At 48.8% G+C, this 26,820-nt stretch overlaps 5 protein-coding genes across 6 annotated transcripts; 1 reads left to right on the top strand and 4 right to left on the bottom strand.

Annotated features, from left to right (window-relative positions):
- Positions 1-189: 189 nt before the first annotated feature.
- On the bottom strand, positions 190-744 carry FOXG_20973 (uncharacterized protein; the record flags this gene model as incomplete). Its single annotated transcript, XM_018401302.1, has 1 exon — positions 190-744. One exon carries the CDS (start codon positions 742-744, stop codon positions 190-192), a length of 555 nt encoding a protein of 184 aa, XP_018251963.1.
- Positions 745-8,263: 7,519 nt separating this feature from the next.
- FOXG_20972 (uncharacterized protein) lies at positions 8,264-9,244 on the bottom strand (the record flags this gene model as incomplete). Its single annotated transcript, XM_018401301.1, has 1 exon — positions 8,264-9,244. The coding sequence occupies one exon, from the start codon at positions 9,242-9,244 to the stop codon at positions 8,393-8,395; it is 852 nt and encodes a 283-aa protein (XP_018251962.1). The 3' UTR covers positions 8,264-8,392.
- A 1,142-nt stretch (positions 9,245-10,386) lies between these two features.
- On the bottom strand, positions 10,387-12,419 carry FOXG_20971 (uncharacterized protein; the record flags this gene model as incomplete). The annotated part of the gene is made up of 3 exons (XM_018401300.1): positions 10,387-11,443; positions 11,496-11,751; positions 11,786-12,419. The coding sequence occupies 3 exons, from the start codon at positions 12,417-12,419 to the stop codon at positions 10,387-10,389; spliced, it is 1,947 nt and encodes a 648-aa protein (XP_018251961.1).
- Positions 12,420-13,133: 714 nt separating this feature from the next.
- On the top strand, positions 13,134-17,485 carry FOXG_12533 (uncharacterized protein). Of its 2 annotated transcripts, XM_018392348.1 has the most exons (3): positions 13,134-13,987; positions 14,040-15,803; positions 15,866-17,485. In XM_018392348.1, exons 1-2 carry the CDS (start codon positions 13,169-13,171, stop codon positions 14,433-14,435), a joined length of 1,215 nt encoding a protein of 404 aa, XP_018251960.1. In that variant the 5' UTR covers positions 13,134-13,168; the 3' UTR covers positions 14,436-15,803; positions 15,866-17,485. The 2 variants fall into 2 exon arrangements, with proteins under 2 accessions (XP_018251960.1, XP_018251959.1); XM_018392347.1 differs by having other exon boundaries at positions 14,040-17,485.
- A 2,014-nt stretch (positions 17,486-19,499) lies between these two features.
- On the bottom strand, positions 19,500-21,636 carry FOXG_20970 (acetoacetate-CoA ligase). Its single transcript, XM_018401299.1, has 3 exons — positions 21,123-21,636; positions 19,954-21,069; positions 19,500-19,886 (listed from the first exon to the last, which is right to left on the bottom strand). Exons 1-3 carry the CDS (start codon positions 21,419-21,421, stop codon positions 19,775-19,777), a joined length of 1,527 nt encoding a protein of 508 aa, XP_018251958.1. The 5' UTR covers positions 21,422-21,636; the 3' UTR covers positions 19,500-19,774.
- Between the last annotated feature and the right edge of the window lie 5,184 nt (positions 21,637-26,820).

The following is a 26,820-nucleotide window of genomic DNA, read 5'->3' as shown; positions in this document are numbered from 1 at the left end:
TCAAGCATCACCAGTGCCGAAGATAGATATGCCTTCCTATCTACCTTCGATACCATCTTTGTCATTGACGACTCTGGATCCATGGCTGGTCGATCTTGGAGGGAGGTTAGAGAGGCGCTGAGCACTATTGCCCCGATCTGTACTTCTCACGACCCTGACGGTATTGACGTCTACTTCCTGAACCATCGATCACCAGCCGTCGGAACCGGAGTTCAAGCACCCGGTGGATATTTCCAGATCCGTGATGCCAACCAAGTCCAACATCTGTTTGAGTCCGTCCGACCCTGCGGAGCAACGCCAACAGGTTCTCGTCTTCACAGCATTCTCAAGCCCTACGTCGCCCACCTTTCCCGCCGTGCGGCCAACGTTGACTCGACCAAGCCGGTCAATATCATCGTGATCACCGACGGATGTCCCACGGACGACCCAGAGAGTATCATTGTTCACCACGCCAAGAAGCTCGATCAGATCGAGGCGCCTCCTCATCAAGTTGGCATTCAGTTCTTCCAGGTTGGCAACGAGCTTGGTGCTACTAGGGCTCTGCGTGAGCTCGACGATGATCTCGCTGACCAGGGTATTCGTGATATGGTTGATACAGCAACTTGGAATTCCACTACGTCGGAGAACAGTGAGGCTTTGACCGCAGATGGAATCCTCAAGGTTGTTCTTGGTGCTGTTGTAAGACGCCTGGATCGCAAGTCCACTCATAGCTCTCCTCAGAGCCGTAGAAACTAAACATTTCATCTCTGCGCCCTACTTCCTGATCATACTGAATTGCTTCGTGGTGGAGTTTTGTTGCCACTTAAAGTTCTCTACATAAGATTTCTTGCCTAGATATCTCTCCGCCAGGATAGAAGCGCTAAGGTGGTAGCCACGGAATAACCACTATTGTGTCATGATTTCAATGCATAACAGCTTAATTGTTACACCTGAGGCCACTCGCCACATCATCATTCGATCATGGATTCCCCATAATGATTGCATTCGCCCCCCTAACTAGTCTACGAGTTTTCACTCCTACTTTATGGCGAAACGGAAAAGGCTAACAAAACAGACTGTCTGCAAGGTTAGGGTTAACAAGCCTCAGTGATTCATAAACGAAAAGAGATGTCATGCAGGAATACATATGCCTACCAGAGCAAGAGACCCTAAAAGGGCACATGACGCCTGCAGTCACTTTTCGATAGGAATAACCCTGCCCAAGTCGCGCGTATCCCAGGTAGGTTGTTGCAGATTGTTCCGTCGTTGGCAGGAATCAAGCGCCTGAAACCGAGACCGAGACTGAACCTGATACTGATATTGATCTGGAGGCTGAATCTGGGGTGCGGAATTCATTGTTGTTGACCTCGCAGGCTTTTATTCGCCACCTCGTCAAGGTGTTCTTGCCCGAGCCACTTACATTTGCTTTGAGATTAAGAAAAACAACCCTCATAAGTAAGGTCAGATTTCACGCCGGTCTGGACCATCGAAGCAGCTAGGCTTCTCAGAGCAAGCGTTCTGGTATAATGTGGCGATCTTAGTAAAAAACCGCTCATGGGTCGATCGATGATACCTTAGCTAAATAATCCCAGACCGACGAATGCATCCCTTGCACAACGGTAAGGTGCATTTGAATAAAGTCCCTTGGTTCTGAAAAAGCCTGTTAGTTCGTTTTCAACGTGGCCTTTCGAATGTAAGCACCTATACTGTGATAGGAAAATGATTTTCTATATGATAGGCAAGACAGTAAGCAGAGCAGAGTCAATGAAGCCTGTATTTGAAGTGAATTAGGTACAGTACTACGTAGCGCTTTTGACAATATCACAACATCAGAGTGGAACCATTAAAGAAGATGAACTGAAGGAAGGAGTTCGACTCCAGAGATAGCCTGTCGTTTCGGTAGATTAACTAGGGGGGTGTCAAAAAAAAGACTGACGTGAAAACCTGATCTTGTATGGTAGAAGTGAATTGCCGTGTCAGAAGTGTTTTAACACCTCGAGGGGGACCAGGTCGTATAGACAAGCTCTTAGCTATGTTGAAACTCGTTGTTAACCCTCACTCGACCCAAGTAATTGCATACCATAATAAATTCATTATAAGAAGGAATCTTAATTTTATATCAATTAGTAATCCACTTTCCTGGTAGTAAGTCACCTGTCGACCTATATAGTACTAAATATTTGATATGTTGAGAATAGTAGTGTCAGATATTAAGGTGAATCGTGTATATTTCTTGATTCTTTCGCAATCGAAGGACCATTGAGACCTTATATCTTTGACTGGTTCCTTCTAGGACTTGAGTCCTAGAAAGTCCTAGATGAAAGTCCTACGATCTAAGTTTAGGGCGTCAAACTTTAATCCTGAACCTTAATCCTGAAGTTGAGGGTGAACCCTCCAACATTCAACACACCCCCTCAGGCTCAATAGGTCCCAGTTGAGCCTGCATTTCCTAGGCAGTCTTCTATCCTCTGGAGCCTTGCTTCTATTCCTTCTTGCTTCCGGCTCTGCTGCTGTCTTTCCTGAATATCTTCCAGGCCAAGTTGATAGAGGAAGCGGTTCCATCTGCCTGCCGGCAGGGCCTTTTGTTAATCCGTCTGCGATCATATCCGTTGATTTGGTGTATTTGACTTGAATTCTCCCTTCTTGGACCTCCTGTCTCAGCCAGTGGTTGTGAATATCCACGTGCCGCAACTTAGTCTTCAAAGTAGCGATTTCGGCGGTCACAAGGTTGATAGTTTGAGTATTGTCGCAGTCGATACGGATAGTCGGATCATCCATCTGAACTGTAAGCTCTTTCAACAGCCGACTCACATAGAGGGATTCCTTAGCAGCCTGTGCCAGGGCTAGGAGCTCTGCCTCTGTTGTGGATGTGGTGACTGTATTCTGCTTGCTAGCTCTCCAGCCGATCAACCCGTCGAATAGTCGGATAGTGTACGCTTGGGAGCTTTTCCGATCAAGGGTGTTATCGGCAAAAGAAGCGTCACTAGCAACTGTAAGACCTCCGGGCCCTCCGAATCGTAGGGCTCGGTGCCTTGTGTGTGAGAGGTAGTGGATAACGCGGTCGGCGGCGTCTTGGTGTTCTTGGCCAGGGTTGACAAGAAATCGGGCCAGCCTGGAGGCGGCGAAAGCTATGTCAGGCCGGGTGTTAACGGCGATATAGAGGATCGAGCCGACTTTACGTTGATATCGTTGAAGTTCTGCCGGGGTTGCTAGTCCTGTTTGAGGTCGTAGCTCTGTTTGAGTCATTGGTACTGTAGATGTTCCCTTGTTAGCTAGATTTGCGATTTTGTCAATGTAGGCTGTTTGAGATAGCCAAATCTTCCTTGCAGGTCGGTCCCGTATGACTTCCATTCCTAGGAACCATTGCACGGGGTCTCCGCCTGTTAGTTTGTATTTTGATCCAAGCTGTCTAGTCAATTCATCGGCCTTGTCTTTCCGGGCCTTCCTGTAAGCGATGATAACATCGTCAACGTAAAAGAAGAAGAGGACTCCTTCCTTCTTGAAACAACAAGGTTCGTGAGGAATCTGTGTGTAGCCTAACTCTAGGAGGGTCTTCGAGAGTTCTTTCTGCCATAGCAAGGGAGAGGCTCGTAGTCCGTACAGGGCCTTGTTGAGCTTCAGGATAGTTGCTGTTTTCTTATACCCCGGGGCCATGTGCATGAAGATATCCTGGTCAATTGGGGCGTTTACGAATGCGTTGACCACATCGTATTGGACCATCTCTAGGTCAAATCTGGCCGCAATGGCTATCAGGGTCCGGAAAGACCTTCCGGCTAGGGTAGCTGCATATGTCTCTTGCAACCTTCCCTTAGCTTGTTGGTCTCCTCTGACCACTAGCCGTGCCTTGCATTTCTGAAATCGGCCGTGTTTATCGAACTTGTAAACGTATACCCACATACAGCCAAGGACTTGTTGGCCAACGGCTCGAGCGTCTTTCTTTCGAATCTCAGTCCAGGACCTCATTTCCTTGTGACTCTGAAGGTGGCTTTCTTCAGCCTCTTGAAAGAGCGTTCCAAAAGGGTGATGCTTTAGGTCTTGATGTTTCGTCGGGGGCGGCGGTAGGGAGTTTCGATGCATTTTCACCCCTTGTCGGAGCTTCCGTTCGATTGAGGTCTGGAGAGGGGACTTTGTTCCGGCTAGGAAGGCTGCTTGCCACGAGACTGTTTTGTTTCCTTCGTCTGATAAGGCCCTGGAACTGTGCGCTACTAGAGCTGACAGTGGTGTGGCTGGAGGTGTTAGAAGGATATCAGAGTCTTCTGACTGTTTAAGGCCGTTTTCTAGGGCAGTTGCCACGATGCAGTCTTCTGTTTCGTCTGTAATAGGGCTGCTTTCATCTGCTAGGGTGGTTGTTGGAAGGGCCACTTCAATACAGTCTTCAACCTGTTCGGCTTGTTCGTTGTCGTCTTGTTCCGGCAGGGAGGATCCTTGTACGAACTTGGCAATTTCTTCTAGGTCAGCTTCGAGTAGTTCATCTTTGAAGCTTTCCCAGTCTCCGTTGCAGCCTTCGTCTTCATTAAATATGACGTCTCGAGTGTTGACTATCCGGTTGATCGTGGGGATCCAGATCCTATAGATGTTCGAGGACCTATATCCCACTAGGAAGCCGATCCAACCTTTGGGCTTAAGCCGCATCTTGCGATTGACCTTCTGCTGGGCATCTGAGGTCATTGCATAGGCCTTGCAGCCAAATGCCCGTAGGTGTGTTTGATCCGGCTGTTTCTTCGGCTGTGGAATCCCTGCTGCTTTGGCTGATGCTGTATGCAGTTGATCATATGGCGTTTTCCAGCCTGATGCGTAGTTCGGCGTTCGGTTGTACAGATAAACTGCTGTCCTTCCAATTTCTGGCCACAGCTGGTGAGGAAGCTTTGCGCCTGTTCGCATAGCCCTTTCCTTGTCCTTGACTACACCCCCTGAGCGTTCGGCACCCCCATTCTGGGCTTGTGTGTATGGGGCCGAGGGCTCGATGATGATAGCTCTATTCCTCAGGAAGTCTCCGATTTTCGGCTTGATCTCCGTGATCTCGTTATCGCATTCGATGACTTTGACCTTGAGGCCGTGTTGGACTTCCAGATGACTTAGGAAGGATTTGAAAGCGGTGATAACAGCTTCTGTCGTCCGGGCTGTGAGGTAGTAATCCCAGATGTAACCCGTAGCTCGGCAGGTTAACAACATCTGTGAGGTATAGCCGCCTATGCCTTCTTGGTAGTCATGGAAGTCAATAGCGATACGCTCGCCGGCCTTCTGATCGGATTGTCTTGGGGCTCGTCTGATTTGTCTCTTGATCTTCGATATGCCACAGGCGTCGCATTCAACAGTGGCTGGTCCTCGTATTCGCACCCCTTGAGAGGCCGAGATAAGATGTTCCAGAGCTTGTGGTCCCGGGTGCCCTAGGCGACTGTGCCATCGGATAGCTTCTCCCGTCAAAGGGGCTCTCTTTGTGTGAGAGCTGAATCTGTGGGCTGCAAAGGCTGCTTTTGGGAAGCTTTCTGACTGGTATTCGACGACATACTGGCCGTATAGGTCATGGATTGTGCATGCAATCGTTCGGTCGAGTCGTCGGAGGGTCGTTGGGTTACGCCTATTATCCCAATAGAAGCCTTTCTTTCGTAGTTGACGTAGGGAGACTAGGGTCGTAAGGAGCCGAGGGCAATAGGCTACATCTTCAAGCATTAGGACTCGAGTTCCTGTGAGCCTGATGGTCATGGTTCCGTAGCCTAAGATGGGTAGTTTTCGGTCTCCTGCCCAGATGAAGTCGCCTGGAATAGCCTGCTGGAATCTCGCTAGTCTGTTGGCACTGTTTGTGATTGAGATAGTAGCTCCGGGGTCGAGGATCACGGAGTTCCGTAAGGGATAGTTATCCCTTTGGGCTGCAAAGGCGGTCTTGATTTCGGCGACTGGTCGGCCGTACAGTCATTGGTCTGAGTTTTCTTCCTTTGTTGGCTGCATCAAGGTTCTGTCTTTTGTGGTCCTGGCCTTCTTCCGAGTGAGGGCTTTTACCTTGGCCTCCAGGTCTGAGTCTTCCTCGAGAGCTTCTTTCACCTTCTTTTGGATCTTCTCTCGGGGCTTGAATCCCTTCCATGCCTGATTTGGAAAGACATAGAAGCATTTCGCAAGTTCGTGGGATAACCCACACGCCGGGCATTCCTGTCTCTTCTCAGGAGACCTCTGGCGTTTTCTTTCTCCCTTCTTCGAAAATGGGTACTGGCCTTCAATGATGCGGGCGTCCCCTTCATCATCCTGGGGGTCCTCCCCAGCATAGCTCGCAGAAAACGCACCGCGGGCCACTCGGCCCTTCGTGGCTTCTGCATCTTGGAGCTCATTTCGGAAGGCGTTCCCTACATCTCGGTATGAGAGGGCCCTATTTTGCAATAGAGTCTTTGAAGAGATTTTGTATGAGGCAGTCCAGCTGGGCAAGATGTGTGTGGTGACACTGAAGAAGTCCCAGGCCCATGCACTGTTGTGGAGCGTTTCAGGGACCTCTCGTTGTCGCCCTTTCGCCATTGCCTCTTCCCATTGATCTAGCCACTTGAATGCTGCTTGGCTGACCGTCTTTGGGGCAGTTCTTAGTAATGTAAGATACCTATTTCTGGCATCCTTCGTTTCATCTTCCTCGGTCCTTCCACACCGGGCACGAAGGTTCCAGTGCCATTCGTATATTGATTCGTGTGACTGACAGCAGGTTTGAATCAAGCTTGGGGAGACCGTACGGATAACCCAGTCCTGAAGGGTTCCAAGAGCGTTTTTCTGTTTTTCGAAAACCTTCTCTTGTAGCTGATAAAAGGTTAAATCCTGCTGGAAGATCTTCTGGCCTTGGTCTGTAAGGTCAGAGATAGACCATGTTCCATTCACCGTTTCCTGAATGTCGTCTGGGGCGCCGTCTTGAGATTCGGCAGTATGAGACCGGATTGTTCGTTGGGCTGTAGCGGTCTTCGTATATCTGCGTTTTCTTATATCCGGGATAGCTGGTTCGTCTCCGAGGAATGTCTTGCTTTTGAGGTGCTGCTGAAGACCAAGACGATGGGCCTGAAGGAGGAATTCATGCTCCCAGTTGAGGAAGTCCTCAGGCTTAGAGAGGGTAGCCGTAAGACCTTCCTTTTGGGGCTTGGATAGGGACATTATGTATGAGAAAGAGGGTTCTTCAAGGTATTGAAAAATAAAAATAAAAATGGTTGAGGCAATGAGACTCTTAATTGTCAGATATTAAGGTGAATCGTGTATATTTCTTGATCCTTTCGCAATCGAAGGACCATTGAGACCTTATATCTTCAACTGGTTCCTTCTAGGACTTGAGTCCTAGAAAGTCCTAGATGAAAGTCCTACGATCTAAGTTTAGGGCGTCAAACTTTAATCCTGAACCTTAATCCTGAAGTTGAGGGTGAACCCTCCAACATTCAACACTATGTCAAAAACACCACATACCTGGGCATTTGAGTTAACTCAAACTCACAAAGCTCATATGAGTTGAGTCTGAGTTATCGCCGCTGACTCATGAGTTAACTCATGAAACTCACGCCGGCATCCCCACTATTTCATTGATCTAGTCTAAGTTAAGTTAGCTTGTTACAAATTTACTTTGTTGAAAAGCGGCCAATGGCTCATACTCATCCGTTCAGAAGCTTCAATACAAGTCCCGCAGCCACAATGGCGATGACCAACAGACTTTCTCTCTCTTGAATTCATTTCCAATACCATTAAGCCATCGCTATGGTATTGGAACCATCCCCCGTGCCCAGCACACCCTCTTCTGACCCCGACTTCATCGATGCAGACTTGCGTATTGTGATATGCTCAAGTGATATCACACGGTGCTAAAGTGCTAAAGTGATATATATCACCGTGAATATATATCACACTTTTTTTCAGCTAAGTGTGATATCACGATAGCTAAAATGCTATCGGCCGTGTAGCACCCTTATCTGATAAGATTAGATAATCTTATCTACAGTAAGGGGATCTCATACACGCACATCCGGCTGTGCGTTTAATATCACGTGACTTTGCGCACATCCCGATGTGCAAATAAGATTCGTTATGTAAGCCCGATCCGCGTGTGTGAGTGAGTATCTTCCATCAACGGCCGCTGTAGGAATGACCAACAACCTGCCACAGCTCCGGGCGATAGAGGGTTCAAGGATTCATGTTTGGAGCGTTGATTCGAATGCGTATGTTCAGTGGATATGGCGGGGAACGCAGTGATATTGTAGGACAGCTCAATAAAAGTAGCATTATGTTGTTGGTGCTGCATTGCCAAGCCTACTTGACCCTACATTGGAACTTAACTACACCTTCCTCAAATCAAGCTATTGGACCACCAATCCTACACTCGGAGTTTTACCTTTTCTTTCTCATTCAAACGATACATATCAATCATATTTCCCATTAGATTTGCAAATGTTAGTAAGGGGCGTTCCCACTAGGCCCCTCCTCCCTGCTGTAAAACATCTCTCTCGGCAGCATCCCAGATATGTTGCATCCCTCGCCGCTGTGGAAAAGGCTTCTCTGCCATCTCTTCCCCTACATTCTGTTCAACTCGCTCATTCTCAGCTTTATCCCAGTCAAGATAACTGAACTGCTCCTCCTTAGTCCACTCTCTCGTGCCGGATTCCTCCCTGCAACGCGGCCCCATTTGCTTGTAGTTAAGACACCATTGGAGCTCTATCTTGCTATACCGCGCCGGCAACCCCATAGCCTTCCTATATTGCTGATTGGTCCTCAGCCCTCCCCGGGGCACTGTGGCATACCAAGCCTCTCGTGCTTCTTTGTACCGTTGGTAGATAGCACGCGGGTCATCAGCTCGTAACGCAGGAGCCGCAGCTAGTGGTGTAGGTGCTGGAGGAGATACTCTACGAGTTGTTGTGTGCGCTGTTGTGTGCGTTGTTATAACGGCTATAGTCTCAGATATCATAGAGACTCCTGACAGAGATGCCGGGGATGCTGAGCGGGTTATAGAGCGAGTAGTTGTGTGTGTTATTGTATGCGTAGTTGTAGATGAGTCATTAGGAGCCTGCACTGTATTTGTTGTTGTAAAGGCTCTTATTGGAGCTTCCACAAGATAGTCATAGCGTAAGGCACATACCTTAGACCTCGATGTATGGCCCACCGTGCCACATTTGGAACACTTTGGTGGCGCCTTTTGGCTTGTTTCTTTCTCAATGGCTTCAAATGCACAAGGCTCACGCTGTGTGCTTGTTGGCGGAAGCTTTGAACTAGCTGCTAGGCGGTTAAACAGCTTATGGGGCTCAATAATAATCCGGGGGGCATACATGCGTATTGTAGTGTTGTTATATGAGTACAACTGTTGTATAGTTGTACAACACTACTTTTGTTGAAGTTGTACAACACTACCGGACTTCCCAAACAACTGTTGTACAACAATAAGGCGCTCCATATAATTGGTCAAGTTGGTAGTGTTAGCTGATCAGATATTGGTTTTATCGTATACACCAGAAACGTGACGTGTCACGATGGCCTTGTTACGTCGTGAAGCTATCCGCCACCGGCTGAGTAGTAAGCGACCTCACTGATGGCTACGACCCTTGGCACACTTATGGCTCTTAGACGCCCACCGTTAGCAGACAGACATATAAGTTTGTGTTCTCTTTACTCCTCGGATAAGCTCTGTCACGGCCAAGGATAACTGTCGTGAATAATTTCACGGACAGCACGAACGCCACATCACAACTAGCGCAAGGCAGCATACGGCTGCCTAAAGACCATCAATGCTGCTTATGTCGAAACATAGCTACAAGAAGCCAGCTCCCAGTCCCTCATTAGATAGAAGTTAAGAGGTTTCTTCGATTCGATATTTTCCACATGCGAGTGATGACTTTTTCAATCAATGCTATGGCCGAGCTGCCCTGTCTCTATTGTTTTAATACTGCGAATCTCATTGCAAATCCTAGACGCTTTAGGCACCATTAGGGTGCCATATGCTTAAGCACTTATTCCTAGAATCTCGACTATGGCTAGCTCATCGCCTATCAGTTCAACATCTGCTCAATTAACAGCCATCGAGCGGCTGGGCTGGGACTTCTACAGCTTCTTCCGTGTTGAGTATCCTGAGAAGAACAAGACTCAAATTGGAAGGGTTCGGAAGTCTTATGGTCGAAGGGAATACGTCTGTCTTCACTGCTCAACTCGCTGGAGCAATGGATACACGAGCAATGCCATAACCCATGCTCAAAATCGACACCGGCAACTTATCCAGGCTAGTGAGACGTCTCAAAACTCACAGCAATCGACTCTAGGGATGGGCACGTGTTTAATACAAGTGTGTATTAAACTGTTTTTTATTATAATGAAACTGTATTTTATTCCGAATAAAAAACGCGTTTTTTATTGCAATATTGCTACCATGTATGAAGCCGCCCAACAGTCATATACTACAGATAACCAAGCCAAATTAGGTCAATTCCCCCCCGTTCCTTCACTCTCTGACCCATCTTGGACCTCAAATTTTTCCACAATCGTCTCCTCTCCGTCGGAGGCGGGTTGGTGAGTGAACTCGCCGATAACAGCGTCAACTTCCAGACTTGATGCGCAATGGATTTCCATATACGTATCTTCGAGAGTAAGCCAACCGTCTTCTGTCAAATCTTCCCAGCTAACCACTGTAGAATCAACCTCATCGCGATGACCAAGAGGTTGATTCTGAGACTGCGTTATCCTCTCTAGCACCCGTTCGTTCATGTAGATGAAGGCCAACTTGTCAGCGTTGGCTGGTGTGAGCCTGTTGCGTGCCTTGCTGTGGAGGAAGTTAACCGCCGAGAATGATCTCTCTGAGGGAACTGAATTGGCTATGGTTCCAAAGATTCGGACTGCAAGTGCAGCCAGCTTGCTGCCCTGGTTATCAAGAAGCATCCAAGCATCTAATGGCGTCCATTCTTTTGAATAGACCAAGCCCCCGGCAGCAAACTGGCCCCCCGATTGTGCTCGGAAGTGGTTAAATTCTCGAACAATATGAAGGTGGTCAGCAGGATTGACTGCTGACTTAAAGAACTGAAGCACTTTCATCATCAGCTGTTCTTCAAGCTTAGTCCCGACTGTGTCAGGCCTTAATGCAAATCCTGCATAATGAATATCATATGTCTGTTTATCCATACGGTTTAACCATACTGAATACAGCTCGCTGAAATTCACGTCTTTATGTTGCTGAGAATCGTCAAGTGCTTTCCATTCTGCTTTAATCTCCAGCCAACGAGGAATCACATGGCCGATGTGAGCCCGATCGGCTTCTGAGGCATGCTGACGACTGCTAACAGGCTTAATTATAGCCAAAACAGTCTCTAGGCGTATCCAGAAGTGAGGGTTATTGACAGACTCCAGCACCCTCGGAAGAAGCTCGAGAGACCCGGAGGCTAGCTCTGCCCTCACGTCAGGGCGGCGAGCGTATGTTTGGAGAGGTTCTTTACAGTGTAAAACTGACCATAAAGCATTGAATTGACTGCCCCAGCGTGTGATTGCGCTAAAGCGAGCGGTTAGTTAGAGCTAAGAGTCAGAAAAACTGAAAGACGCACGCAGATAAAAACGCCTTATGGTGGCCCCAAGCTGCCTTTTGTGCTTCTCTCAATCGAGCCAACTGCAGTTTCGACTTCTTGAAGAAGGTGACAATTAATGTAGCGCTTTTGAATGCCTCCTCAAAGAACGGCTGCTCTAGGATGTCCTTGATGAGTAGCTGTAGCCCATGTGAATCGCAGAGCGAAAAGAAGCAATGTTGGAATTCCTTTCTTGCAGCCAAATGCACATGAGCTTTCCTCATCACACTATCCGTATCTGTGCAAAAACGAGTTAATGCGCAAGAAGTTACCCTTGCAAATTATCTCCAGCTCAGGATACAAAAGATCGATGTAGTGCTCAGCCGTGTGTTGAATCTGTCCCGTATCAAACGTCTTCCAATAGAACGCCAGACCATTTGCCACCTGTATCGAGATATTGATAATTCGATGACTCGTGATATTGTCTGAGCCGTCAAAGATCACGTTGATACGTTCTGTCTGGTCGAGGATATCTTGGACTTGGTTGCGGTACTCAGAATAGGTCGGGGCTAGCAGCCGCTGCACTCGGCGACGAGACGGTGGTTGCCAAGCAGTATTCAGCTTGTTCAACAGAATTCGCATTCGTTTGGACTCGAATAGGTTAAATGGACGGCCATCAGCGAAAATTGCTCTAGCAGCAAGCTCATCAAGCATCTGCTTAAAAGTCTTGTCTACCACAGGAAAGTGCTGAGTAAGTTGAGACTGCTCAGACTGTTGCTGCCCTCTGTAATTGGGGCAATGGCGAAGTAAGTGCTTCTTCTGACGAGTAGTGCCTTTGGCTGTCTCGTGGCCACAGTGCTTGCACTTGACTCGTGAGTTCTTGAACCCTGAGCTAGCGTCCGAGGAAATCGTGATAAATTCTCGGTGGACCTGGTGGTCGGCTGGCCTTCCAGAGGTTCGAGGCATTGTAGAAGAAGCACGAAGGGTCTGAAGGTAGTGGGAAGTCAGATTGGGAAGTTTCAGGGGATACAGCGATAGGCTGTTGAAGGCTGTGGAGAAAAGGAGGTCGGAACAGGGATTAAGGTTATAATGATCCTATACACTAAGCCAGTTCTGGAAGGAGCTAATCCTAATAGGGAATGGAATATAATACATATAAAACGCGCCTGTTTTAAATATTTAATACAAAAAGCGCATTTTATTTAATGATACGGTATTAAATCCATCCCTACTTTAAATCACCCAGCTTGATTACTAAGGGCTGTTGTTCCTGAGGATCGTTGAGACCATGCCCGGCCTGCGACAATTACACAAGATCGCAATCCTTGCCTGAATCAGGAACAACCATTTTAGTCAGGAACCTTGGATTTGAATGAATGAATGAATGAATGAATTTATTCCGCCCGGGAGGATACGCCTCATAAGGCCCGCAACGTAAAATCTCGTTACATTGTTTTTTCGGACTTCTGGCCCTGAGGCCCTCAAACCTCACCAATCCCTTCTCCTCGCCACATTTCCCAGCCTCGCTTGTCCCCTTGGAGCTGACCCAGTAATGCAGCTGCGAGTCTGGAGTAGGGGCGGGGTTAAGGAATTCGGGAACGGAACAATCAGGGTCCGACCATCGCTGACCCACACACATCCTTTCTGCTAAATCAATAATCCGCTCCGACACAAACAAACATCAACTTCCATGTCAACATCAAGATCCGCGCGATATGTCGCGAACAACCCCAGATCACGACCCGACGCCGAACATGGCCGATGAAGTAGATTCCCAGCACGTCAATATCCTCAAGAACAATCAAACCCAGCTGTCAACATCTCTCAGCACTACTCCGCCCGAGAAATACAGCCCTCTCCTTCCCTCTCCTCCCACGACAGCTGAGCGCCCTGTGCAAGGCGTCGTCGACGATAGTGACTACCGACTTCCCGACGCGCTATTGCAGCACAAGCTTCTGTCGTCAACAACTGACGTTTCAGAATTCGCACAGTTCAAACTCGACCAGAAACAATATCGCAAACTTCACACCAAGATCGAGCGAACCTTCAAGAGATTCGACTACGAACCAAGGCGCAGCTGTCTCACGATTCGCATGCCTTCGCCGACACATGACTTTTTTGCCATATACTTCAGGGACGAAGTTTGCACACAGCTGAACAAGCTCGTCACAAGCCGCACCGACGAGACGAAAGATGTCGCCAGCAGGATCGAGAGCGCCATGGGATCGCGCGTCCTTCTGAAGGAGGTGGATGACGAGAACGATGAGATCAAGCGCGAACCAGACATCCTGTTCAAGTACCCTGGAACAGTCTATCCCGGTGTGGTTGTTGAAGTGTCGTACTCGCAGGATGGTAAAGATCTGAGGCGACTTGCGCAAGATTACATTCTCTACTCTAACGCTGATGTCAAGCTATTTATCGGGATCGATCTCAACTATAACCGCGGGCTATCGACAGTATCGCTATGGCGTCCGAAAATTATCGAATCTGCAGATGATGAGGAGCTGACAACGTCTCAGCACGTTCATGCTAAGGTATGTTATCTGTGCCCGACTTATTCCAAATCGCGCTGATTGAGTGTGCTAGCCATTCCTCTCATCCGACGGCGAGGCCATGAATCCTGATGAGTCTCTGACGATTTATCTCCACGACTTTGCCACAGAGGAAGTGTCCAGCGTTTGGCCCAGCGCCGAGATCAACATTCAGTTCTCTCAACTAGCCCAGCTCTTTAAAGACGCCCAGCAACGGCAGCGGGAGCAGGAATCCACCTGCGCAAACGTGGGTGTCAAATCGAAGCGGATCATGAGAAAGCGCAGACTGTCGTCCAGTCCCGTGCAGCAGCTGAGACCCGAGGATGAGGACAAGATTGCTAGGCAGGAAGATGCTGTTGCGCAGAAGTACCATCAGGCTGATGACGACTATGTGTTTGAGAACGAGGCGGATGAGGACTACAAGCCTCGGGCAGCCAAGCGAAGAGGCTAGTTCAAGGTTCCGATCAACTACACCAACTACACTTTTCGACCCAGAGTAGTGTAAATGTAAATTATGTAAGCAACTGTCCGGTGTAGTGGGTGTAGTGTGCTACACCAGCGCCTTTGGTGGATGTAGTTGACGGTTGGTTTGTCGTACACTTCGCTCACGTGACTTGCGCTCTTGATCATGGATGGTACTTGCCCAGCCTACTACCCCTCACTCTCTCCCTCATCGCCCTGAGCCCTCAGCCATGCCGTTGCTTGTTCTGCTAACTCGCCATCACTCATCCCAAGACCCTCATAAATCTGCTCTTCCTCGCGCCACGAGATCAACATCGGATCCAGTTCCTTGACGATCCCAGCCCTATACCATGACCGCGATACCTGACAGATGGAGATAATCTGGGCATCCAGAAGGCTTCGCGACGGCACCGCCATTCTTCCGGCAGCTGAAAAGAGCCTCTCGCACTCTGCAGACATTGGCTGAATGGTCAAAAAGTCCAACGCCATCCGCGAAAGTCGAGGGTATTTCAACCTCCTTTCATGCCAGTACGTAATAGGATCGCGAACTCTCCTATCACTCACTTCGCGGCTACCTTGCCATGTCTCGTATTCATCACCTTTGACTGCTTCATCGTCTGAAGAGTCGTATCTTGCCGGCATATGACGACTGTTGGCCTCGAATGGGCTGAAGAACTTGCGTCTTTTTGCTGGACGTTGGTCGTCTGACTCGTCTGCTTGAGAGAGGATATCGGAATTCGCGTACTCGGTCCTCCAAACTCGGTAAACCATCTCCTTAGCCTTGTCGACCCATTCTGGATGGGTGTCCCAAGTGTGCTCGAAATACGCCCACTTGTATGCAGGATGGAGAGCAAGAGCGGCATAGTAGATGGGTGTTTCATCTAGAGCTGAATAATACTTTTCAAGCTTGTCCCAGGCGAGATTAATCCCGATCCTGAACTGTTCGGCGTCGGGAAAGCCTGCTGCAAGCAATTTGTATTGCTCTAGTTTCGAGAGGAGCTCTTCGAAACCTAGAATCACATCCCATATGTTACCATATGAGCCCAGAAACCCTCGCCTTCTCTTTCTAACTTGTCCGTCACCCTCCAAAGTCCTCACTACATTCTCATAATGCGTCAATATCTCCTCCAGGCACTGGAGGGCTTCCCAGTCGCTGTCCGTTAGCTTGTTCTCCTCCTCGCAGATACGTGGCAGTTTTGCGGACTTCCTGACCTGACCCGTCCTCTTCGACCTATTCTCATCTTCCCACTCCTGTTTGTACTTTACCACCAGTAAGATAAGATATGGCCGAATTTTGAGTGCCCTACGGATCATGTACAGTTGGGAAAGCCAGCGGGTATTATTGTCTCGCACCACAGTAAGTGGCTTCCTCGATCGTTCCCTTAACGAACTGGCTTTGCTGATTGCATCTTGTTGAAGATCTCGCAGCAAGTACATCAATCTGTTGGACCGAAAGATGTCATAGACAAGGTTATGAAGCTTCCCAACGGGGCCTTTGCTCCTCCATGATTCCCAGTCTGCTTCCGGCAGGGCCGACGCGCCGGAGAGTTGCTCTTCGAAAGCGCTTGCGTTCTTGCCAAAGAGCAACGCCTTTGCTGACAAGTTGACCGTGTGACCGAAACAGCGGCCTCGGCGAGACGCACCAGTGAAGCCTAGTTCACGACCAATGGCCCCCATCGCTGTATCATTATTCTCTGCGTTGTCAAGCGTGAAATATCCTATTTTCTCGGTAATCTGGTAGGCTGTCAAGATATCAAGGACTTGAGCTGCAATATTCGATCCACTGTGGCGTACGGAAACCTCGGGCACACCCAGCACAATCTTACGGGGCTTGTTGTGCTCATCTCTGAAGAAGCAAGCGATTCCGTACAAGGTATGCCGGTTTCCCGACGTCCAGCCATCGAAAGAGATGTGAATCAGGCCGGGAGATTGTCGAAGGACGTCGATAACGGTGTGGCGGTGTCGTTGATACTCAGTGATAATCCTGGTCCTGAGGGTATCTGCAGATAAGTGGCCACCACGTATTGACACTGATGGACTAAGATAATCGAATATGGCTCGGAGATCCTCGTCTTCGACCGTGAGAAAGGAAAGATTACTCTTAACGATCCATTGCATCACCATCCGTTGAAAATGGTCCCTGTCAAAGTTCTTGACGAAGGAGTTCGCCATGGCCTGCTCCCGCGGCTTTTCCGGATCGAGCGTCAAGGTATCAGCTATTGAGCGGTGCTGCTTCTCGACGCTTTCCGCTTTCAACTGCGTCGAAGACTTCGTCTTGCCCTCTGGCGCCCGAATATGATGTTCTTTGAACAGATGTTTGCTGGCATTTTGAAGACCAGTATGCGTGAAGTTCTTCGGCTGGGGGACTCGTTGGTGAATGCAGAGTTTGCATACCCATCTTCGCTCATGAGCCCGCTGGATATCATACCCGTAGTCCCAAGTCCAGGAGGAGGTGTCCTTTGCGCGCTCGGAGAAGAGCCAGCCGCGGAAATGACGAAACAGACGTTCTTCCTGTAGCTGTTGGGCATCAGCTAGTAACGTTGATGGTGAAAGAATTGGTGGAGAGGTCTCAACGACTTTGTCTTCTAAAGGATCGGTCATTACGGGAGGTGTGAATGCGTCAAACAGATCGATGAAAATTTGGACCTGTACGGGAAATTACCCCAGGATATCCTCTATAACTACTGGGGGCCCGAAAATAAGTTAGGAAATACTAAAGTCTGTGTGGCCCTGCCCTCACAAAAGACAGTACCTCCTAACAGGGTGGATCCAGATGTCCAAAACTGGATACCCTGTCCCACTAAAAATCCACCGCTGCAAAAATCCACTACACCTACATCAACCAGGGTCGTCGATGTAGGGTAGTTGATCACGTCGAGGGTTCAGGTTGATTGATGTAAGTGTATGAGTAATACACCAATCGATCAACCGGTGGGTTTCGGTGTAGTTGATCGGAACCTTGGGAGAGATATAAGATACATATGAACAGATCAAGGCAAAGAGGCTTACTCCACAAATGAGGTCTGGAGACTATCCGGGTTTTTGGGATATAGAACTACTCACCATGATGGAATAAGCGGTGAGAACCCACTGTAAACTACCATCGTTGAAATCCAGGCTTTTCTTGATCTCAGGCAGCGTGATATTAGCCATACCAAGGCTGGCATTGTCGACGAAGAATACCGAGCACCTGAGAGGGGACGGTGTGAGAAAGAGTTAAACCAAGAACAATGGAATAAGGGTCTGGTCATTTCCAGAAGATCCAATTTATACTTACGCGATACCGACGGTGAAAATGGCCAATGCCTTGTCTCTGCTGGACCTTGCCGTCATAGTCGCCTAGGAATACGTTGAACTGGCTTTGCAGAGGTTCGATATTCGGACTGTCTGAGTCGAGGTGAAATTTTGGCGCGTGGATTAGGCAAATAGGCGATTTGATGCAGGTGACCAGTGATAGACTTTTACAGCAGTCACTGAGACATGCACGGGGTCTCATTTCCTTACGTACGTACGTACGCCATGAGATATCTGCCTAGACGAGCTGGGCGGGACAGGGGGCAAAGAATTTGCTTACGATTACAGTAAGTGTACCGTAAGCCTGGTAAGTCATCTCGGGCATTACATTATGCATGCAGGATAATCAATCGCTCTCGGAACTCAAGGCCGTAAATTTAGTTAGAGGTTGACTAACATTAACGCACGAATCGGAACGAGGTTTTGAGTTACAGGGTCAAAAAGCGGGTTACTGTGGTAGCGTATTTTGCTGTGCCGTGCCGTGCCGTCGTGCCGTGCCGTCGTGCCGTGCCGCCGGCAATTTTTTACATCATTTACTGCAGGGATAATCGTCGTTCTAGACGTTTCTGTGTGCTATGTGCTATGTGCTTTTAACATTCTGTCGACTGTCCTGTAATTGGAAGTTGCCTAGCTTCTGGGAATCACAAAAGAAGGCAAGTCGTTCGTGTTGAGCGCTTGCACCTTCCGCTCTGAAATATGTTATGTTATGTTATGTATATTTTTCGTCCGGGGGGCCATAGGCCCCGAAAAGTCCCCTATTGGGGCACAGGACGTGCTGTGCTAGAATCTTCCGCTCTGAAATGTTATGTTATGTGTATTTTTCGTCTGGGTGGCTGTAACGAAGCCAAATCTCCTACTGGAGCAAAAGACGTGCTGAGCTAGCTAGGTACAGGATACCCCGCTTCCTTCACCATCCAGCATACCAAGGCACAAAAGGCGCTGTTGTTGTCAAGCCCGTCACCCGTCAGCGGGTTCGGGGGCAGTCTGTCAAATTTTTCCACCGACCAGAATTCTCTCACGCATCGCTACATCTGCTGATGCAGTCCACAATCTCCAGTAACCAAGTTGTAGCTCGTAGTCGACTGTCGTGGCGGCAGGGAAAAACCTTGGGAAGGAATCAGAGGCCGGCGGTGCGGCTTGCCTTCAAAGGGGAAAAACCCATCGCAATCGGCGTCGTTGATCGGGAGGATGTCGCTACCGATGCCGCGGGCACCGTCCTCCGATATCCAAGGCGTTCTGGTTCTGAGGTGCCGCCATTAGATCCGACAAAGTTGTTGTCAGAGAAGGCGAACACTCCAAAATTCCTTCTCTGAAAACTGCTGTTAGGGAGCCGATGGCATCCCCGCAGTTTTGTGTGGCTGAGTAGCCCGTAGAAAATCCCGCTCCTAACAGTGCACTAACAGTGCGTGCCAAGAAAGAATTTTTACAGGGGAGAGTTGTCCGCTCTGAAATAACATCCTCTTTGTCAGGTTTAGGGTAAGTTAAGGCTATTTAGATACGCGGCTATACTTCATAAGCCGAATCTTGCCAGAAAAGGGCCAGCTAATAGGTGCGTAAGCAATTTCTGGCTGCTGCTGCCTGGAAATACGGGCGCAGAACCGGGGAAGTGGAAACAGGCTGACAGTGCGAGTCTTAAGTGCTATGGCAGACTAGCTTAATGCTCGCCGGCCTGAAACGTCGGTTCGTCGGGACTGCACCAGAGTAGCGGTATAGTCCCGGCATTTTCATGTCAACGTGCAAGATTCATAAAATGGAAATTGTGCTTTTTTACCCTAGGTATGCGCTAATCCATAACACCATGAAGCTGATTTTATATCTTATTCCTCACAGGCTTGTATTGACATGAGATGTCACGAGTTTCGACCAACGTTGCTACACTCAAATTTGTACCTGTATGATTCCAATTCACCGACACCGGATAAGGCGCGCAATCATCCCAATTCGACGACTTTCCTACTTCATTTTCCCCATTCGCGTTGAACCCAGCCCCCATCTTATTTCCAGCCTGCCTTGAAAGTCGCTGATGGGGTTCCACTAGTTCTCAGCAGCCCAATCCCGGAACCACTCCAGCGCCTCAGGGTTAGCCACACTCGCATTAGGACCTACATCGGTTCCTGACATGATCCGCTTCACAGCAATCTCAATCCTGCGAGACAGGTTAGTTATCGTGCTAAACCCATAGACCGGAGCCTGGCATCAAAGTCAAAACCTACTTTTTGCCGTTGTTTGTCTTCGGTATTCCCGCTTTACACTCCTCGATGACCCCTGGCACATGTCGCGGACTCAATTCCTTTCGGATACAAGTCTTAATTCTCTCTATCAGATCATTCCCAAGCTTCTGTCCGCCGTGCATGACAACGAAGAGACAAACAACTTCGTTAGGAATGTCATCCTTCACCCTACTGACGCAGAGCGCTTCGTCAATCTCGGTGGCGAAGAATCGACTCAGTAGACTATAAATCTCTGCACTTCCAAAGCGGACACCAGAGGGATTAAGAACACCGTCGCTGCGGCCTAGAACCACGAGACCGCCTGTGCTGGAATTAATCCTTGCAAAATCGCCATGGTGCCACACGCCATCAAAGCGTTCAAAGTAGGCGCTGCGGTACTTGGCCTCTCCATCTGGGCCCCAGAAGTTCAGAGGCTGGCTAGGGAATGGTTTGAGACAAACGAGTTCTCCATCTTCGTCGTACAGAAGCCTGCCAGTCAAACTGTCGGCAATGCTCACGGCCAAACCAAGGCCTATACATTGAATCTCGCCTGCATGAACAGGAAGAAGAGGACAAGGCTCCCCGAAGTTGGAGATGATATCTGTACCACCTGAAATGGATCCTAGGTTAATGCGTTCAGGAAAGGTGTTGTAGATGAATGAGAAGGTCGATGATGGCAGCGGAGAGGCGGTTGAGTAAATGGCCTCTAGATGAGAGAGGCAAACCTCCTGATTGGTACGAATGTCATGAGCCTCTAGTGTCATTAAGTAGGCAGCCGAGGTTCCAAAATGTGTAACTTGAAATTTCTCGAGGAGCTTTGGAATCGAAAGATAACCATGAGGCCGAAAGGGCGAGCCAGTGTAGAGCACTAGACTTGCGCCACATGCCAATGCTGCAACACTCCAGTGCCACATCATCCAAGATGTCGTTGTATAGTATAGGATTCTTGATGTTAGGTCCATCGAGCAGTGGAGTAAGTGGGATTTCTTATTTTGAATCAGTGTTCCCAGTGCACTGTGAACAATGGCCTTTGGAAGGCCTGTCGTGCCACTAGAGAAAAGAACGTAGAGAGGGTGAGATGATGGTAGCTGCTCAAAGTCTATAGGTGCATCTGAAGAGCTAGTAGAGATATAAGTACTAGACGTAAACAGAGGAGGTCCTAGATTGCATACCTTTCCAAGAAGTTGTCATATTCTCTTGTCTCAATGCCCATGAGCTTGAGGTTATCCATCATCCGGTCTTCATTGATCTTCTTAATGGTGATAATGAGCTTGAGACCCTTGAATCTAAGCCTGTCGACAATTTTCATTGTCTTATCTAAGCTCGACCACTGTTTCTCATTGTAGATCATGCCGTCATCAACGAACAAAACCGTGGGTTCAACCTGCTCAAATCGGTCTAGAGCTGCAGCAACGCCGTTTTCTGGACTGATAGCAGTCCAAACCGCACCAATAGTGGCGGCTGCAAGCATTGAAACCAAAGCTTGAACATGGTTGGAAATAAATCCCGCGATTACATTTCCAGGCCTCACACCTGAGGCCCGCAGCGCATTGGAGCATTGTCGCACAAACTCACGGAGTTCGCCCCAGCTGGTGGGCTCCGAATTGCCGTCTTCAGTTACAGTGATGCAAGCAGTGTCAGACTCGAGAATTCCATCTGGGAACAACTGTTGTTTATATTGCGCAGTAGTGCTGGGTGAAAATGTATTTTTATGAAACTTGGTTGTTCATTATTGAGCTGAGAGTTATTCTCGGGTTTATATCTCTAGATGATTGTATCTAGGACTTTGAACTTTAAATCTAGGACTTTCAGACTAACAGTCTGAATCCTGAAGGGAAGGGGATTCCCGGATTTTCCAACACGCCCCCATCCACCTTGTCTTCAGGGCACAGAGTCATCGTGGACTTCAGTACTCCAAATAATACGACCTGCTTCCTCGATCGGACATGCACTGACTCGAATTGCTTCTAGAAAGTGACCGTGGCTGACGGCGTTCAATGGTTTAGTGAGTCCGTCTGCTACCTGCTCATGTGTGCTGACGTATTGCACATCAATATTCCCGGCTTCAACTTCTTCTCGGATATGGTGCTCGGTTAACGGAATGTGCTTTGTCCGTTGGTGAAGCTCAGGGTTTCTGCATAGCTTTAGGGAACCCTGGTTGTCGCCGTTCAGTGGGATAGGCATATGTAGCGGAAGGAGCAGTTCAGAGAAGAGGTTCCTAGTCCAGGCCAATTCTCTGGCACACTGGGAGAGTGCTGTATATTCAGCCTCGGTAGTCGATAGTGCCACTGTTTCGTGCCGTTTGGCCCTCCATGAGACTGTAGATCCTTCAAGTTGAACAAGCCATCCAAACGTCGATCTTCCCGTAACAGTGTCGCCTTTCCAATCCGAGTCGGCCCAAGCTGTGATGCTCCAAGCGGATTCAGGATCTTTCTTGACGCCCCCAAGCACCAGGCCGTGGTCTCTTGTCTGCTGTAGATAGCGGAGACCTCTTTTGATCATTCGTGAATGTGTTGGTGATGGATTCGACATGTATCTTGAGAGTACCGAGAGTAGGAAAGCTAAATCGGGTCTGGTTTGGGTCATTCCATACATCAGCGAGCCGGTTTTCGAGCTATAGTCTTCTCGTTCTTCTGGAGAAGCCGAGTCGCCATTGTCTCTTGGTTGCAGTGTCGAGAGTGAATTTCGCTCCATCGGGGTCTTGACCGGTCGACAATCCTCTAAGCCGAATTTCTTCAGTATTCTGGTAAAATATGCATCCTGGGAAAGGTAGATCAGCCTTGAGTTCCTGTCTCGGGTTATTCTTACTCCAAGAAAATGGCTGGCGGGACCGAGATCAGTCATTGTGAAGATCTCTCCCAGGCGGGCTTTGTACCCTTGGATTGCTTCCTTGTTGCTGCCCATGATGAGGAAGTCATCCACATATGTGATGATGATCACTCCCGTTGTGGGATTGTGATATACGGCCGTGTCAGACGTTACTTGTCGAAAGTCAAGGGATTCCAAGGCCTCCTTCAGCTTCTTTTGCCATTGCCGAGGCGCCTGTTTGAGTCCATAGAGGGATTTGATCAGTTTGCAGATCTTCTCGGTTGAGAATCCTGGCGGACGGTCTTCTGGGTGTTGGTCGAAATACTCTACAAGCCCTTCCGGCATTTCGATGAAGACTTCTTCCTCGAGGTCCCCTTCCAGGAACGCCGTCGACACGTCCATCTGCTCAATCTCCCAGTCAAGACAGGCAGCAACGGTGAGGAGGATTCTCCAAGTCGCCGCTTTGGCAACAGAGGCAAAGGTCTGGTTGTAGTCAAAGCCGAACTGTTGTTCAAAGCCTCTGACCACCAGCCGCGCCTTGAACTTGTCGAGGTTGCCGTCCTCGTTTTTCTTGACCTTGAATACCCATTTGACGGTAAGTGGCCTATTGTGAGCTTGGTTGCGGTCCAGCATGCGCCAAGTTCCTTTCGTGAGGAGACTGCGCAGCTCACTGTGTATTGCTCTGAGCCAATGCTCCCTTTGCGGACCTTGAAGCGCTTCAGTCATTGTTTTGGGCTCAGTGATCACCTCTTTTCGGAGATCGGGCAGCTTAGCTGATGTCATGGATGTTGTCGTCTGTCCATGCTGAGGATTATGCACCTCAGCATGCTGAAGATTGTTCACTTCAGACCTTTGTGGCCTTGGAGTCTTTGTCTGCTCCGTGACGGACTGTGGCCGGCTTGAGATGGGAGCTCCGTTCTTGCGGATTTCCGGCTCAACATCATGCTCAGTTTCGGTCAGGAGTTCTGTCTCCCCAACCTTTTCGTAGAATTGTACATTTGCAGAACGGACGATCTGATGTCCCTTCCTGCGAGAGGGCACCCAGCAGGTGTAGATCTGTGAACCTTCCATGCATAGGTAGATTCCAGCCTCTCCTCTTGGGCCAAACTTGTGTGATCTCAATCTTCGTTCCTGCGGTATGTGTATCGTGACTTGTGAGCCGCAGATTCGTTCTCCGGACAGATCCGGCTTGTTGTCTTGTCCGGGGAAGGCCTCGTTGAGAAAGCTTTCCATGGGAGTGAGGCCATCAATTGCCCTGGTGGCTGTCACGTTTGTCTTGCGCACCATATCTTCCAGGACCAATGGCCAGAGCTCTATCGGGATTCTTTCCGATTCCATGGTTGCTCTGACTTTGTCAAAGATGATGCGGTTAGAGCGCTCAGCAACTCCGTTAAATTCAGGAGTATATGGTGTCGTCTTGATGATCTTGACGCCGTGAGTGTACTCGAGGTTTTTGAGAGACGCACCATAGAGCTCAGAGCCGCCATCCATTTGGATTGCGTACACTCGGATGCCATACTGAGTTCGTATCTTGGAGATGAGCTGGCCTAGAAGTTCCGAAGCCATCCCCTTCCTCGTGAACGTGTAGGCCCATCTCATTCTATGCCTGTCATCTGTGGCAATCATTCCCCATCGTTCGCCTCTAATGCCCGGTGGATTGACTTTGAAGGTGTCAACATGAATGAACCCGGCCCTGGAGGCTCGTTTCCGTTTATTTCGCGGAGTCCATCGTAGGGCCTTTGCGATGTCGCAGGCGAGGCAGTAATTGAAAGGCTGATGGTCGTGGTGGCCGTCACAGTACATTCCTCTGGTCATTTTGGCAGTCTGTGACACCTGATATGCGTTAACATGGCCGAGTCTTCGGTGCCAAAGGTCGACATTCAGGCATTGGTTTGATGAAGCAGTGTGATGATTGCATGGTTCTGGCTGGAGTTCCGAGACGGCCTGGTTTGAAACAGTAGTCTTTCCGACCTCAGTGTTCACGTACAGACCGTCCCTTCCTATGCGGAGGAGACCAAAGACATCTCCTGTTGGGTCGTACATGTCGTTCCCGTCTATCCAGCCGCCGTTCTTGTATAGCCTGAGTCCTGACATGACATTTACCGGAAACTCAGGGATGAACAGCGTGTCTTTGAGGTTAATTGTGACCTGCTCACCCCATTTGTTTATGAAGCAAATTTTGACTGTCCCCTTACCGAATGGGTACACCTTCCCACCGCCCGTAACGAGGACCGTTCGGGTTGCAGGCTGCAGTTCTGTGAATAGGCTTTGGTCGTTGCAGATGTGGACTGATGAACCTGTGTCGAACAGCCATTCTGCGGTTGAAGAGATGTTATCAAGGGAGACTTTACACGTCTCTGTATTGTCCATAGGTAGCTCGTCTGAGACGCTGTCTTCAAGAATCAGAAAAGATCGCTCAACTGTCATGTGATTTGATTCCTTGATATGGAGATTCTTGGTGCTGTCGCGTTGAAGATCATGCTCCATGAGTTCCTTGGCGAGACGGACTGCCCAGTCGGGTCGCTTATCCTTATGGGCGAACCAACAATCATTTTCATGATGTCCTCTCTTCTTGCAGTTCGTGCAGGTATGTTCCTTGTTCTTGCCGACTCGATGATTGGTTTCCTGGCTAGACTTGTTCGCGGCTCGCTGGTTCTTTGAAGATCCTCTCCTCCGGCCACTTGCCTCTTGCTTTCTTGCGGCCGGGCCCTTCCTTCCAGTCTTTTTACTGTGAGCCCAGTACGTGGAGGCAGTACCATGACTGTCATCATCATCTGATGACCTGTTTTCATCAATGAGATCTTGCTGCATTGATCGTAGTGTTGGCGGATGCTCCGAGCGTAGGAGAGCGCGCTGTCTGGCAGTCCAGTCAGGGTACTCGTTCTCGCAGGCAGTCAGATAAACAACCTTTTTGAGGGTATCTGAGATTGGTTCTTTCTGCTCGAGGAGAAGTTTGACGAGTCGTTCAAAGTCGACATTAAATTGTGGAATTGTCTCGTAAGAGCTTGTTTTGATCCGGATGAACTGGTAAAGTGTTGTCTGCAGAAGAACTGGGCCCGTGCCAATACAATAGGCCTGGAGAAGGTTGAACATCTCCTGGGGATTCTCAATCCCGACTAGTTGACTGAGTGCTTCTCCAGTGCAGTTACCTCGGATGGAGACGGCAGCTTTTGCCGCCCTGATCTTTTGATCCATAGTCTGCTGTTCCTCGGGAGGGTAATCACCAAAGACAGCATCTTCGAGGCCATTGATCCGAAGAATGGCCTTCTGAGCTGGGCAATATTGCTCCCAATTGGAGGGGCCGCCTAGCTTGAGCTCTTGCGGAAGGAAAAGAGTATTCTTTTCAGAGATGACCGTGGTACTGTCATACATTGAGGATGGTGTGTGGTCTTGACCTGAAGCACCAGGTTGCGACGATTCGGATGCAGGCGATACTCTGATTGTGTTGCGAGTTCGCATGGTGGAAGGTGGGGCTCGTCGTGACGTCATCTTGAGTTGAAGTTAAAGTTTGGTTCTTTGATTCAGAAGAGAAACCCGGTGTTTGCTAACCCGGGCTCATAACCTGTTGTTTATATTGCGCAGTAGTGCTGGGTGAAAATGTATTTTTATGAAACTTGGTTGTTCATTATTGAGCTGAGAGTTATTCTCGGGTTTATATCTCTAGATGATTGTATCTAGGACTTTGAACTTTAAATCTAGGACTTTCAGACTAACAGTCTGAATCCTGAAGGGAAGGGGATTCCCGGATTTTCCAACAAAACAAGCATGTCTCTACATCAATGATAGATCGATGATAGATCAATGATAGATCAATGCTACATCAATGCTACAGCAGTGATAGATCAATGATTGATCAATGATCGAGGATGAGAATCCAATGAGGTTGCATAGCTTACGCTTTGGTGGAAGCCATTGATCCGATGGCTAATCCAGTTCAGCTCATAAAGCCAGCATACGCATTCTTTTATTTTATTGTTATGCTTCTGGTTCATGAACTTTTCTTTCCAGTCACTCACACGACCTAGGTTACCCGGGCCCGAGCCACGCCTACAATAAAAGTTG

Source organism: Fusarium oxysporum, chromosome 3, assembly GCF_000149955.1.
Source record: "Fusarium oxysporum f. sp. lycopersici 4287 chromosome 3, whole genome shotgun sequence".
Lineage (NCBI taxonomy): Eukaryota > Fungi > Ascomycota > Sordariomycetes > Hypocreales > Nectriaceae > Fusarium > Fusarium oxysporum.
This window is presented reverse-complemented; position numbering and strand designations above follow the sequence as displayed.